At 45.3% G+C, this 13,213-nt stretch overlaps 1 protein-coding gene across 1 annotated transcript in view; it reads right to left on the minus strand.

Moving 5' to 3' along the window:
- LOC127071855 (amyloid beta A4 precursor protein-binding family B member 1-interacting protein) overlaps window positions 1–13,213 on the minus strand; it is a 94,072-nt gene that overhangs the window by 62,397 nt on the left and 18,462 nt on the right. The window contains exon 2 of the mRNA XM_051011609.1: window positions 10–160. Within this exon, the coding sequence (XP_050867566.1) occupies window positions 10–108 (99 nt within the window). The 5' untranslated portion in view covers window positions 109–160. The remainder of the gene's footprint in view (window positions 1–9; window positions 161–13,213) is intronic.

Below are 13,213 nucleotides of genomic sequence, written 5' to 3' on the forward strand. Positions count from 1 at the left end.
CGGACTCACCACGGTCAGGCTATCCAACTCGCCGAGCCATTCGTTCAACAGCTGTTCGGGATCCGTTTCGTTGTCGCTGTCGTCGGCTTCTTCCTCGTAACGATCCATGATTAATTCTTAACTCGGCTTACGAGTCCGAGCTATTGGACTCCTCCGCTTTCTGAAAACGACAAAGACTCGTTGTTGTTATCTCATCCTCGTAAAATTATCCGCGTCAAAGTCGTATCGGACCGATTTCCATCGAGCGGACGAGCGGCGGTGATCGATACCGAGGCTTTTAAATGACTCGACGTCCGAATAAACGGTAAATACCCATACGGATACGCAGATGGAGACGGATAAACGGACCCTATTTGATCTGGGTCAAGTGTTACCGCGACTCACAAAATGGAGAAAACAAGATACGAAGCTCCGTACGTCTCGACGTCGAGTACGCGTATAACGGGCCGAAAATAGCTCGGGAAAAAAGCGGAGAAAGTAAAAAAAACGAGGCACACGGGAGAGGTAGTACATTAAAAGGCGGAGTACACGCGGAGAGATCGTTGCGTCTTTTTACGGTGATTACGGTGCGTTCTCATCGATTTATCGAGAAACGATGCGACGTGTATCCTCGCCCACGCCTGCCACACGGGAGAAAAAATAAGAAACGAGCGTGAGTCAGAGCCGAGGGCGGCGACTCTTCTTCGAGACGTTCTTCTTATTAAAACGCTTCGATTCGCTTCGATTCGATTCCATTCGATTCGATTCGACTCGGATATAAGAAGCTCGAGATCAAAGTACTCGGGGCGGAGGGGGATACCAGGAAAAGGTTCAAGGTCGCGGCCGTGCTCTCGCTCTCGAGGGAAGCTAACAGGTGCTGGAAACGCGTACGCTTCCAACCCTTCGTCCGATTCCTCGAGATAACGCGGTCATTCATATTCCAAGATTAACGTCTCCGGCCGACTTTTAAACTCGGGCCCTTTACGACGACTCGAACGAACGTGGGAGTGACTTTCTTCGAGAAACACATATATGCAAATCGATGGTTCCTTTCCTTTTTTTAATCGCACGAGATCGTAATCGTTCGTTGTGTTCTACGTAGGAACGTGACGCGACGACGGGGATAAGACGAACGATCGAAAAACAACAAAAAATTTAATGAAAAGTAAGAGGAACCTGTGAAGAGTCCTATACGAATAGAGATAGGCCAAACGAGACGACGTCAAACATATCGGTATATGTATATATGTGGCACGTATGACGCCATTCCCGGCTTAACCGGGGGAACGTAAACATAGAAAAAAACAGGTTCGTGGCGCCCAGAAAAGAAGTCCGACGCGTATTTCTTTCGTGTCACTCGCACGCTCTTAGAAAAAGACTGCCTGCTCGTAAAAAGTTTCTCAACTTTTTGAACTTTGTCCAACCGGATGGCTCTCCTCTCTTTGTTTAGAACACGGCTCTTTCATCCGTGAAGAACGCTTTGGTCTTTTTTCTTTCTCTCTCTCTCTCTCTCTCTTTTTTTATCACGGTATCGTTCTAATAAACGAAATTCCATTCGTTTGGAAATTCGTCGAATATAATCCAAATATAATCCTTCGAAATAAATAGAAACGTTCTACGTCGAGCGATCGAGAGGATTCGATTCGTTCTCTCAACGATTCGATCGCGTGGGCGAGCACAAAGTACGTCTAGTCGGGTCGTTAGCGATCGTCCGAAATGAAGCAGAGTCGTTGCATGCGTCGTAAGATCGTAGCCAGACGAACGCGAATTTGCTCTTGGAATCAATGAAGCGGGTTCTAACGAGCTCTCTTTAAATTCTCGATATTAAACCGAAAGGAAAAGAAAAGAAGAGACGTTGTAGGATCGAGAAGAAACGTCTCAATAAGGAGTAATCGAAGAAAGATAAATTCGTTCTTTATTAAACGCCTCGATCGTCGTTTAAAGAACGAACGCTCGTTCTCCGGGCGTAATCGACGATCTCGTAGTTCGAAAGAAAGAGCAAAAGGTTATAGGAACGTTTAGAAAACGAGCTCGTAGTATCGCCAGATTTCTTAGTAAAAGTTTATCTTATGTGCCTTCGCCATATAATGAATTAACCTTTAACATTTGCATTGCGCGTAACGATACCACCGTGAGGATCGAGCTGCATACACCGAACAATGCTCTAGCTACGACGATATTATCTACGACCTCGGCACGACCGACTCCGAATTACGTCAGGAACTATTAAAGCTTTAGCGGGAAAATGATCGAATCGCGTCGGTGCGAGAGTCTTCTCGCGAGTCACGCGCATAAAACGTCGATGCGAGTAAAAACAAACCAATCTAGAAAAAGATAAAATAACAAAACGCGAACGTGAATGAACGTTGTATTTGAAAGAGATCGTTTTTATTACGTCCCACGCGATAAACCGTTCTTTTTTTTCTTTTTTGGTCGTATTCGAGAAAAAACGCGTCGACTTCTCCAGACCGATAAAAAGTTACGATATGTAAACAGAAAAACGCACGATGCGTACGGATATGCATAAACTAATTGCAAGTACGCGAAGGGCGTCCTCGTAATTATTTAGTCGAGCATATCGAAGCTCGCACCGCGACAGGCGGGCGTCCGCGTTCGAAGGGCAGATTGCATAACGAGATAAGTGCATACACGGAGTCGGCTGCTGCGTGTACACCTTGCATTTAGGAGTAACGTCAATCGCTTTCCTCGCCAGCTCCGTAATTACGCTAGCTAGTGAACAAGAAAGAGAAAGAAAAGGACGAGTTTCTCCGATACGCCATTCCCAGCGTGTCCTTGCAAGGTTTTACCGTGAAACGACGCGACGGAATAAGAGAGAACGATTCGAAACGTTGCGACGGCTATGACGACTACGACGACGACGACGACGACGACGACGACGACGCGACGCATAGAGCGAGATATCGATTGCTCGATTAATAATGCAACGACCTAGCAAGGGCCTCCTGCTAGCTTCTCGCGTTCAACCCTGAGACGAGCTCCCGTTGCTGCCGACGTCATTACGCAATGGAATACTCACGTTTTTTTTTTTAAGATATCGAGTTCTTTATCCTCCCCGTCGTATCTTTACGCGTAGAAGAAAAAGAGAAAAGAGATCTGCAAAATAAATCGTGCCTGGTCTCTGTGAGAACCGTTTGCGAAAGCAACTCCAACGATAGACGATGGGTGTAACGTCAACGAAGCGTGGCGCGTTTGTAGTTCAACGCTTGCCCTTTTCCCCACATACACACACATGTAAGAACGTAGGTACATACACGTCTTATTTTACCGTCGTGAATGTCACTGTTCGTTATCCCACCGACCTACGAACGAGAGATTCGATTTTCTCCGAGAGTTCCGTTTACAAAATCCTCGCGACGAACGACGCAACCTTTCGTCTTTTATCTCCGAAACTTTACGTATTTCTTTTTGCCCTTATTTTTACGACAAAGGAATAAAAGGAATTACGTAAGGATGATTTCATTTGCGCGTAACGAGTTTTCTCTCTCCCTCTTTCACTTTTATACAAAGTATAGCCCGACTTTGTTATTCGATCTTTGTGAAAACTAACAATTCGAGCGTACGCAATCCTGACGCACGCTGAGATACTTATTTCGGAACAAATAAACGTCGGTCGACGTATTTTAGCGCGTTATCGACGTCAATAGCATCTCTGAAATGTAAATTTCTTTTATCGGTACTTTCGAATTTCAGAGAAGAAGGGAAAAAGTGAACGTTGCTCGCGCGAATAAATTTTGTTACATCGTGCACGCCGCATACGCGATTACGGTACCGTGAATAGGAGAGAAAGAAAGGAGGAAAATAGAAAAATTCGTACGCTTGTAAGTATACGCGAAAGGGCTCGCAGCAGTTAAACCGTCGCTGAGAATATACATATCGCGCAACATTAAACAGCAGTGATTTCTCCCGTGACCAACTCCCCGAGTGCATGCAGTAATGCGATCGGTTTCGGCCTTTCGGCCACGTTTCTAATATGTCGTGCACACACCGGTAGCGACCGCAAACTCGAAATTCAAGCACTGCCGGCTTAACTCTGCGAAGTTATGGAAACTGACGCACAAAAATTCTTTTCTTCGCTTCGTTTGAAAAATTCTATAAAAATTGATATTTTTCAGGAAAAAAATTCAATTACTCGTAAACAACGAATTTCATCTATTTCGAATTTCGACGAACCTTTATAGCTACTCGCGATAGCGTAAATATTTTTGTCCGTCGTAGAAATAATGATGAAATGGCAGAAAGCTTAATTACTCGTCGAGATCGATATAACGTACGCGGTACTGAAACGAAACCGGAGGAAATAAAATTAACTTTTGACCGATGAAAGTTGCGAGATAACCGAGCGCGTAGCGAATCAGAGAGATAGTATTTTCAGGACGTTGTTTTCTATCCCGCGTTGGTATGCTAATTACATGATAATTAATACGAAATAACTTTGAATAATAACGAGTAGTTTGAGTCGATCTTTGACTCTTTGAAAATTTAATTTGGGAGGGTATTAAAATGCGGTAGAAAGATAAATAGCAATATTCCAATAAGAGTACTACGCGGGAAAAATACGAAGAATAAACGCGGCCGAAATCGTTCTAAAAAGAGAGAAAGAAAAAAGAACAGTTGTAAATAAAAATTTTCCAATCGCCGCGATTCTACGATCGGCCATCGATCTCATCTCGGAGGATTCGTTCGATTTCGACGGATAGATGGAATATCCTTTGACGAATTCGGAGCGTTGAACCGAGCTTTCGTAGAGCGAAATCGCAGAAGCGATACGGTGCGCGTGCGTGTCCGCGCCGTGTGCGTGTTCGCACGCGACCGCCAAATAAAAGCGAACCGATATCGATTGCCATCGATCTCCGTGGCGGCGTACACGCACGCTCCTCAAAATCTAGTACCTGCGTCCGCTGCCGCACGCACGTCTGGTTACGTGTACGTCGATATCCGTTTTCGCTCGCGCGAATATCGAAGGAGGATCTACGAGAAAAAAAATCCTTTCGTCTCGATCTTCGAGCTTATCGTCGAATTCGAGCGAACGCGCGGACGTCCGGGGATCTTTATCGAAGCCCAGGTGCGTTTACATAAATTCGTAGAGAGGAGAGATTTACGCGAAGAAGGAGGCATGTCGCGAGGTATCGAGCAGCGAGAGAAAAGGGTCGCGATTCGATAGGATAAATAGAGCTTCGATAACGAGATAAGCGAGGAAACACGAAGAATCCCTTTCGACGAGACGTCGCAAGAGGTGACATCGTGCAAACGCATCGATCGAGACTCGTATCTCGCCCATAGCACCGCCGTGCCAACCGTATTTATCGTCGTACCACACTATCGATGCCTAAATCACAAAGAGAAGAGAGAGACCCCTTCTCCGGTAAGACGAGCGCACTTCAAATACCCGGAGGATCGGCGTTCGATGACGAGAACGTCCAGTCCAGTCTATTCCTCTTTGGAAAGGCTCTCCTACGATTGCGTAATCGTCGATGCGGGATACAGAGACGAACCTATGGAATCGACGGATTCCATTAAATGACTCGTTGTCGAGGTTCGAGTTAAGTGATGGCAAACATCCAAGCGTGTTCCTCGATCGTTCCTTAAACACTCGTTAACGAACTCGAATAAATACCCGTTGTATCCGATCGGTCGAAGGAAATCTGTTACTTCGAATGGGATTCGAAGGACAATCGTAATCAAAGCGATCGCTCCTTTATACGTCTAATTTGATCTCCCAGCGAATGGAATCCATCGAATCGATGGAGACTCGTCAAAGATCTCTCGAATATCCAACGTTTTCCCTCGAAGGCGATGTTTGTAAAGAGGAAAGATCGACAACGGAGATTCCGCGAAGCACCGAAAAGGCAATCGAATAAGTCTCATGGCTCAGAAGTAATCTGATAAAGCGTTTCCTTCTCCGAATATACGAGTGGAAGGGGGAAAAGAAGTTGGAGGTCGAGTGGAGGGAGGGATACACCGACGCTCGTCACCTTTTCCAAGTCTTATCTTTCGCCTCACGTAGCCGTCCATCCCGATGCCATCGCGCTTCACCCCCTTCGCGATCGATCCTTCCGCTCAAACGCTTTACATCGCAGTCGACATTATGGAATATGAACTCTCTCGGGAGAATCAGGAATTCCCGGAATGACGAGCGATTCGATGTCTTTTCAAGATTTCATCCGGACCGATTATTGGAATTTGGAAATGGGGAGTGAGAATAAAAGCCTCAAAAATGTCGCATCAAATTTTCATCTTAATTGATCAGCGATCGAACGTACGTTTGTTTTTCCCTCGCTAGCAGAGATAAACGAATTTCGTCCTGTCTCCGGCGCGTGCAATCTCATTCGCTTCCCCCTCGAAGAGGAACCTTTCCACGTCCACCGCCCGTCGTTTCATCTTGTACTTTACTCGCGAGTGCAACGCCCCGATACTATCGATCTTTACCTTCGAACATTTACATCTTCGTTTATGCAAGCACGAGGCAGGCGAGAAGCGGAGAGAGTGCCAAAGAAAATAAAAAAAAAGGAGGGGATGAGAGGACGAAAAGGAAGCTCTCGCCTACAATTTCTACGCATTACGAAAAGTCTGTGGAGGAAAGGACGAGGGCGAGGAATGTCGGGACAATGCATCAATTCGGTTTTCTCCGATGTCGGCTGCTTCGAGAGGGTGGCACATGAGTCACGTTTGCCGTGGCTTTCGGGAAACGCCAGTGAGAGACGAGTCTTCTTCTGACCGAACGCTAATAACGGAAACCGAGCGTACGTTTCTCTCTCCTAATAAACTCCACGCGTTGGTTACGAACAATAAAATTGCGCGTTCAATGCGTAACTCGTACACAAAGCGTTCTCTATATCCTCGACTCGGTGTACACGTATACGCCCAAGTATAGGACAAAGGACACGAAGGAAGACATACGTTCGTTTCGCGTTTCCTCGGTTCCATAGAAAAATCTCGGCCGATCGAATTACTCGAAATAAACGGAACGAATTACGCTCTCGATGCTCCCGGGACTCAGATTTTCACTCAGGGAAAATACATTTGCTGAAAAGCAGGAAAATGCGATAATCGCAAGGATACGTATTCCCTGGCAAGAACTACGTCTACGTAAACGGTAGACGGAGTATTTCGGGTAGGAACGGTACCGCTCGATAAGTCGGCACTGTCGTTGCCCATGGCGATGCTAAATAATAATGGCCCTTCTACTCGTACCACCTTCGAAGAGCTACCGTACCTACGTATACTTTACGTCTTACGTTCTACCTTGAGAGTACGATTAACTACGATTTACACGGATCGACGCACGCGAATTCGCCTCTGGAGAATCTTTAGTAGCTACGTTTCCGCGTTATATGAGACGTACTCTGGAACGGAAAGATTGATAAACGTCGAAATCGTCGATGCAGCTAAGTCCTCGATTATGTCCGACGTTAACCGCGAATAGAATCGTGATGTAATAATTCGAAATCGAATAAATGAATCGATCCTACGTAGATGTATTCCGGTTTACGTTCGACGTAAAAACTTGCTGGTAAGGGTTACGTCTTCGCCGCTCTACTAATCCCGGTGCTCAAAATGGCTTAAACGTCTGAATCGACGTCAGTCGCGACACGAATCCGGTCTTTCGTCGATGCCGTTCTTATAATCTCGCTCGATGTTCGACGAACGAGATATCGAACCTTAATTCGATAGAACGCTGACGCGCCGATATACGGTATTCGAGACTAGGGCGTTGCTTTTCTAAACTCATTCGAGTCCACGCGTCCGCGGAATACAACGTGGACTATTTTCCAAACAAGGAACCTAACGAGTTACATTCAGGCGACGTCTGTCGTCGGACAAAGCTCGGAAGAGACGATCGAACGAAGCTCTCCAACGTTTCCCGAGTTTTCCATCGCGAACGCGCCACCGATAAATTCGAACAATGATTGGAACTGTCCGACTAATCAGAAACTACGATCGCTACGATTATACTCGAGGAAAAAGAGAAAGAGAAATATAGAGATAAAAACGAAATCGAGAAGAAAGAAAACGAATCGAGAACGATCGGATGGAAGCGAGTGGCCTCCTTGACACCGAACGTTGCGTAGGCCTGTAAAAAGTTGAGACCTTTTCAAACTATGATCTCAGCAGCGACAAAGGCGTATCGATTTCACCGAGATTGTCCGTTACTGTCGCTCGGGAAGGCGTCCGCGATTTATATCGTGGACGTTGGATACTAAATGCAAGCGCGTAGAAAGAGCGAGACGGGATGCACGTATTGATCAACCAAATGGAAGAACCGAGAACGGATAGACTCCCTCTCTCTCTCTCTCTCTATTTCTTTCTCCGTTTCTGTCGGCCCACGGCTGGATGATCAATTCGAGTAATAAATTTTCTTCGCTTTTATCTCGGTAAGGAATAATAACGGATAAATATACTGTTTAGCGCGGCTCGACTCTTCCGCGATGTCCAAGTCGATGACCCCCGTACGTACAAAGATATACTTACTCTCTCGACCCTTAAAGCGCGTCCTGCGCTTTACCGTGAACTTGATTAACTCGCTATTAATACCCGATAGGAGACGTTCCACGTAATTTAATAGGAAAGTACAAGGTTGATAAATAGGTGCCGGATCGAAAGTGGAACGATCGCGTGGACCAAACGTTAATTGCGACCATCTTCGAGCTCGCGGAAGATGTCGATTTATCCGAGAGACGGTGAGTTGAATTTTCACTCAAGATAAGATTCTATAAATACTCGACCGTCTCTAATAAGTTTTAGCGAGTTTTATCGACTATCAGAGACCGGATGTAAAGGCGACTCACGCGATACGGAGCTGTCTCAGTCGTTTAAAAGAGCTATCCGATTTCAATGTCGTTCGCATGGCTGCCGTACGTCCCTTAACGAAGCAACGAGAGAAGGAGAGGGAGGGAGAGAGAGAGAGAGAGAGAGAGAGAGAAAAGAGGGTCGGTGACTTCGTTTGCGCGACGGAACGTAAGGGTAAGAAAGGAGGGAAGGAGGAGAGGGGAAGAGGGCTCGGTTATGAATGGAAATATGTTAACGGTTCCAAACTTAGCATCGCTACACCCGCTGCTCTCGTCTCTGTCTTTTATCTCTTTCACTCTATCTCGCTTACTTCATCTTTCCTTCTCTGTGCATACGTCACACTCGAGATCATCCACCGTGAAGGAGGATCGTGCGTTCCCGAGGCGCCACGAAACAAAGAACGAGTCCGGCCTACGCCGTTGAAACGAGCATGCAAACGATCGTGAAAAAGAGGGAGAGAAGGAAATAAGGAACGTACGTACGTGGATCGTCAAAAGAAAATCATTTGGGAATTCTTCCTATCGTAGGAGCGATCCCGACGCATTGATTTTGCGAATCTTTTCAATCGGACTCTCAATTTGTGGTGCATTAGAGAATGAAACTCGATATTTCAGGCGTCTCTTTCTCTCTCCCTTTTGAAAGGGTATTTCCCGAGGATGCATAGGGCACGCTTCGTGCATGGATCAATCGAGCTCATTCGATCTTGATAACTCTTTTGTAATCGCATCTCGAAAGCGGGTTAACGTCGCGCGATGCAAACGCGAAATCGAACGCTTCGTCCATTCGATCGAATGAAACAAAAGGGAATAAACGCGAGATAAAAAAGAAAAGAGAAAAAAAAAGAAAATTCTTCGATTCGGTGACGGAGCAGCGCGTTGAATCGGTACTGCTACAAACGCATCGAAAACAATAGAGACGATTACGCGTTACATTACGCGTGACAAAAATGCACTCGCGAAGCGATCGATCGATCGACGCTGCGTTACGCTCGATTCTCCAGGTATGCGTCAACTCGGACGCAGTGATCGTTCTTTCGTGATTCATTCGGAAAATAATCAGTTGGGACTTCGTAACACCCGCTCGATGATGCCGCGCCAAGGCCGCGTTTCCGCGAAAATTCCTTCGCGCGTTCGACATGCGTCGCTTCTTCTCACTTTTCACGAGCTATCTACACGTCCATAGATATGTATATGGAAATTTATAGAATCCGAGAAACGAGAAAGTAGACTCTAAGGAGATATCGCGATTCAAGGACGAGGAATGGAGGACAAGGCGTGCTAAGATGAAATCGTATGGAAAATATACGACTCGAAGTATCACGCGTGGCAGCATCGATAAAAAACGCGCTTACGAGTCGAGGAAGTTCTATATTTACTCGTCCTTCTTTTTTTTCGATAAGCGTGCATTTGTATCGTAGCGCGCGTGTCGAGAGCGTTTTAAAAGTACGACTATTTGCAAATTACTCGCGCAAGAGGGTTGTTCGACAATAACGAAGAACTCTGCCTTTCGAGAGCCAACCGAAGAGACAAGATTTACGACCCTACTAACTCTTAAGAATTATTATAACGTCAAACGGAATCGTTTATTACCGTATAGTAATTAATAAGTAACGTTAATAATCTCGCCAAAGCCCGTTTCTCTTTTCCGAATGATCGATCGTCGAAATATATTACGGAGGAATATTTATGTGTATGCGGAATAACTCGCATCTACGAAAGTCAAAAGCGATATCGAAGATCGAGATGTCTTCCGGCGACCATGAATGATCCTTTGTGTGTGCGTACGAGCGATTCATTCTATTCGGCGATGATTTTCTTCGAGAGGCGCGTATATACGAATAATCTCGCGTAAATCGTGTTATTATAAGCAATTTTGAAAGGAGTAGCTCGGTGCGCGAGGTAGAATATCGAAACGAGTTCGTTTGAAACAACGAAGGAGATGGAAGAGAACGGGTAGCAAAGGAGAAGCAAATCGAAATCAATCCGCATCGACCTTGCAATTTCCACGGCATAGGATGTACTAAATATAGTGATTTCGAAAGGCCCCTGGAGCAAGCAAGATCGTTGCAAGCAAGGTCGCAATCCGCGTGGTAATCCTTAAGCGCTCTTGAATTTAATTACCCGCGAGACGAACGAGGCAAAGGCAAAGCCGAAGGATAACGGCGGGCTTCGAGACATCCTTTAAACACGACCACAGCTGTGCGCTAGGAACAAAGCGAACTTCTGTATTTCCCGGTGCACCAAAGGATCTCTCCGTCTCTCTCCCATCTTTCACTCCGGAAAAAGAGAAAAAGGAACCGCGGTGGTGGTAGGGGGGAATCGACGAAAAACGAAGATTATAAAGGACGAGCGATCAGAAGCAAGAGAAATACAGGAATAGCCGAGCCGTACTTAACGCTTAGAACGTGTTCCCGTCTCTAAATATAAATTTCTATTATCGAATCGTCGACTCTATATCCGGTCTGACGATATACACTCTTAGAAATCGGTCCTCCTTAATATTTTAAGCGGCGATACGTAGGGGTCTTAATCTTTCCATTCTTTTTCCAAAAACCGCAAACACGGTTAGTACGACAGAATATTTACACGAAAAACGTTTCTTTCCAACCACGATATAATGCATCATGCAGCATTAAAGAACCCGTGGAAACGCGCTGCTACAAAGTGCATCGACCCTGAAATCAATATTTCTATTAGTCCGTGCATCAACGTGCGGTGGTAAAGCCACGTTTGAAATCCTCATGCTTGCTCTCTCTCTCTCTCTCTCTCTCCTTCTCTCTTTCTTTCTCACTCCACATCTCCGCGATCTATCTCGTTCTTAGTACCTTTCGTCTCCCTTTTCCTCTAGCTCCCTACGTCACTCTTTTCTTCTTTCTTTCATCTTTCTCGTTTTTCTACCCGGAGAACGTACGCGTTCACGCGAGTACGTTTCGTTGCGTGACGATCTCTACGCATCAACTTTGATACCAACCGCAAACTATACGCTCGTATGGGAAATAACTTTCCAACGAATGCATAAATTTCCCGTCATTTTCGAAAAAGAGCTTTGAGCGTTCGCTCGAAACAAATTTCAATTCGATTTTGTTTCTCGTTACGCTCGTAAAACTCGTATTACCGATCGGCTTAATGATCGACCTTTGATTACACGAACGTGTGTACATAATAAGAATATGAATATGCATAAGGTGTCCCGTTTATCGCGAAAAATTGGAATATCTCGTAAGAGACTCGATCGATCATTTCAAAGGCACAAAGAAAGATACGTGGTTTGTCCTTCGTTAACAGCGATATTACTTTATATGTGACGAAACAAGTATTTGCGTAATTATCAAATACGACGTATTTATTATTTTATTACTAATAAAAGTGAAATTCTCCGTTAAATACTACCGTCGTAAACAGGGACACCCCGTATACTCGTATTCGCATATTATCAATTTTAATATAACTTTCGAGTCAAACGGGTCCTATTTACACCAGCGTTATTATAAAATTGCATTTTCGAAGTTCGTAGCGGCAGTATGAAAGATTTATTATAACCTTCTTGCGTAGAAAGTTACGGTTTACGACGGTGCATCCTATGGAAATAATGAATTCTCCGTCCGTCGCAGTTTATTTCTTATTTAAACGGGCTTTGCGATCTTTCCGCTTTTCTTGCGAGCGTTCACGGTTAATCTGGAAATCTTTCGGTCGGATGCAAAAGTTTAACGCGGCTGTAAAAAATTTTCGACGGAATTTCATTAATACGGAAAATGCAGCACGAGCAACGCTCGAGAGATGAACTCTTAAAGCGGTAATAATTTATTTTTCGATAAAAAGAAGATCCAAGGAGCTTCGTTCTTTCTCCGATCCTTTTCCAAAGTCCGTTTCCATTTTGGAATGCTTTCTTTTAGTCTCAATCAATGTTTGGGCGCATTCCACGCCATATTTGGTCAAGGAGGAGCTCCGATGGGGTCCCGTGGCGCAAGAAACTCGAATCGTCAACGACCCCGTGACCACCTTCGAACGAGATATATCGCGCCGAGATCGTTTCTTCGGTAGGATTCTCGAGCGACTACGACGAATCGCAATGCCGAATAAAATTCAATAGGGAGTCTCTTTCTCTTCTCGATCATTCGTCGTCGCAAGAGAATGCCTACCTTCTTGTCTCAATCAGGCTCGCGTTTTCGATGGCACGCGAGATTTGATCGAATAGCGCGCATAAGAAACGAACCTTCTCGATTCCGTTACAACGTTTCTCCGTTCCGCTCCCGAAGAAACAGGCGATCTAGGTCGATGACAAAGTTAATTACAAAAGTCCTCTTCTCTCGCGTACCTTACGTTTTATATCCTCACGTGGTTCTGCTACTCGAAAGTTTCGCGATCTAAATATGGATCGAGCGCACGTCGAACGACCCATAGTTTACAAATAGTCACGATCGTCTTAC

This window comes from Vespula vulgaris, chromosome 23 (assembly GCF_905475345.1).
Source record: "Vespula vulgaris chromosome 23, iyVesVulg1.1, whole genome shotgun sequence".
NCBI classification, from domain to species: Eukaryota; Metazoa; Arthropoda; class Insecta; order Hymenoptera; family Vespidae; genus Vespula; species Vespula vulgaris.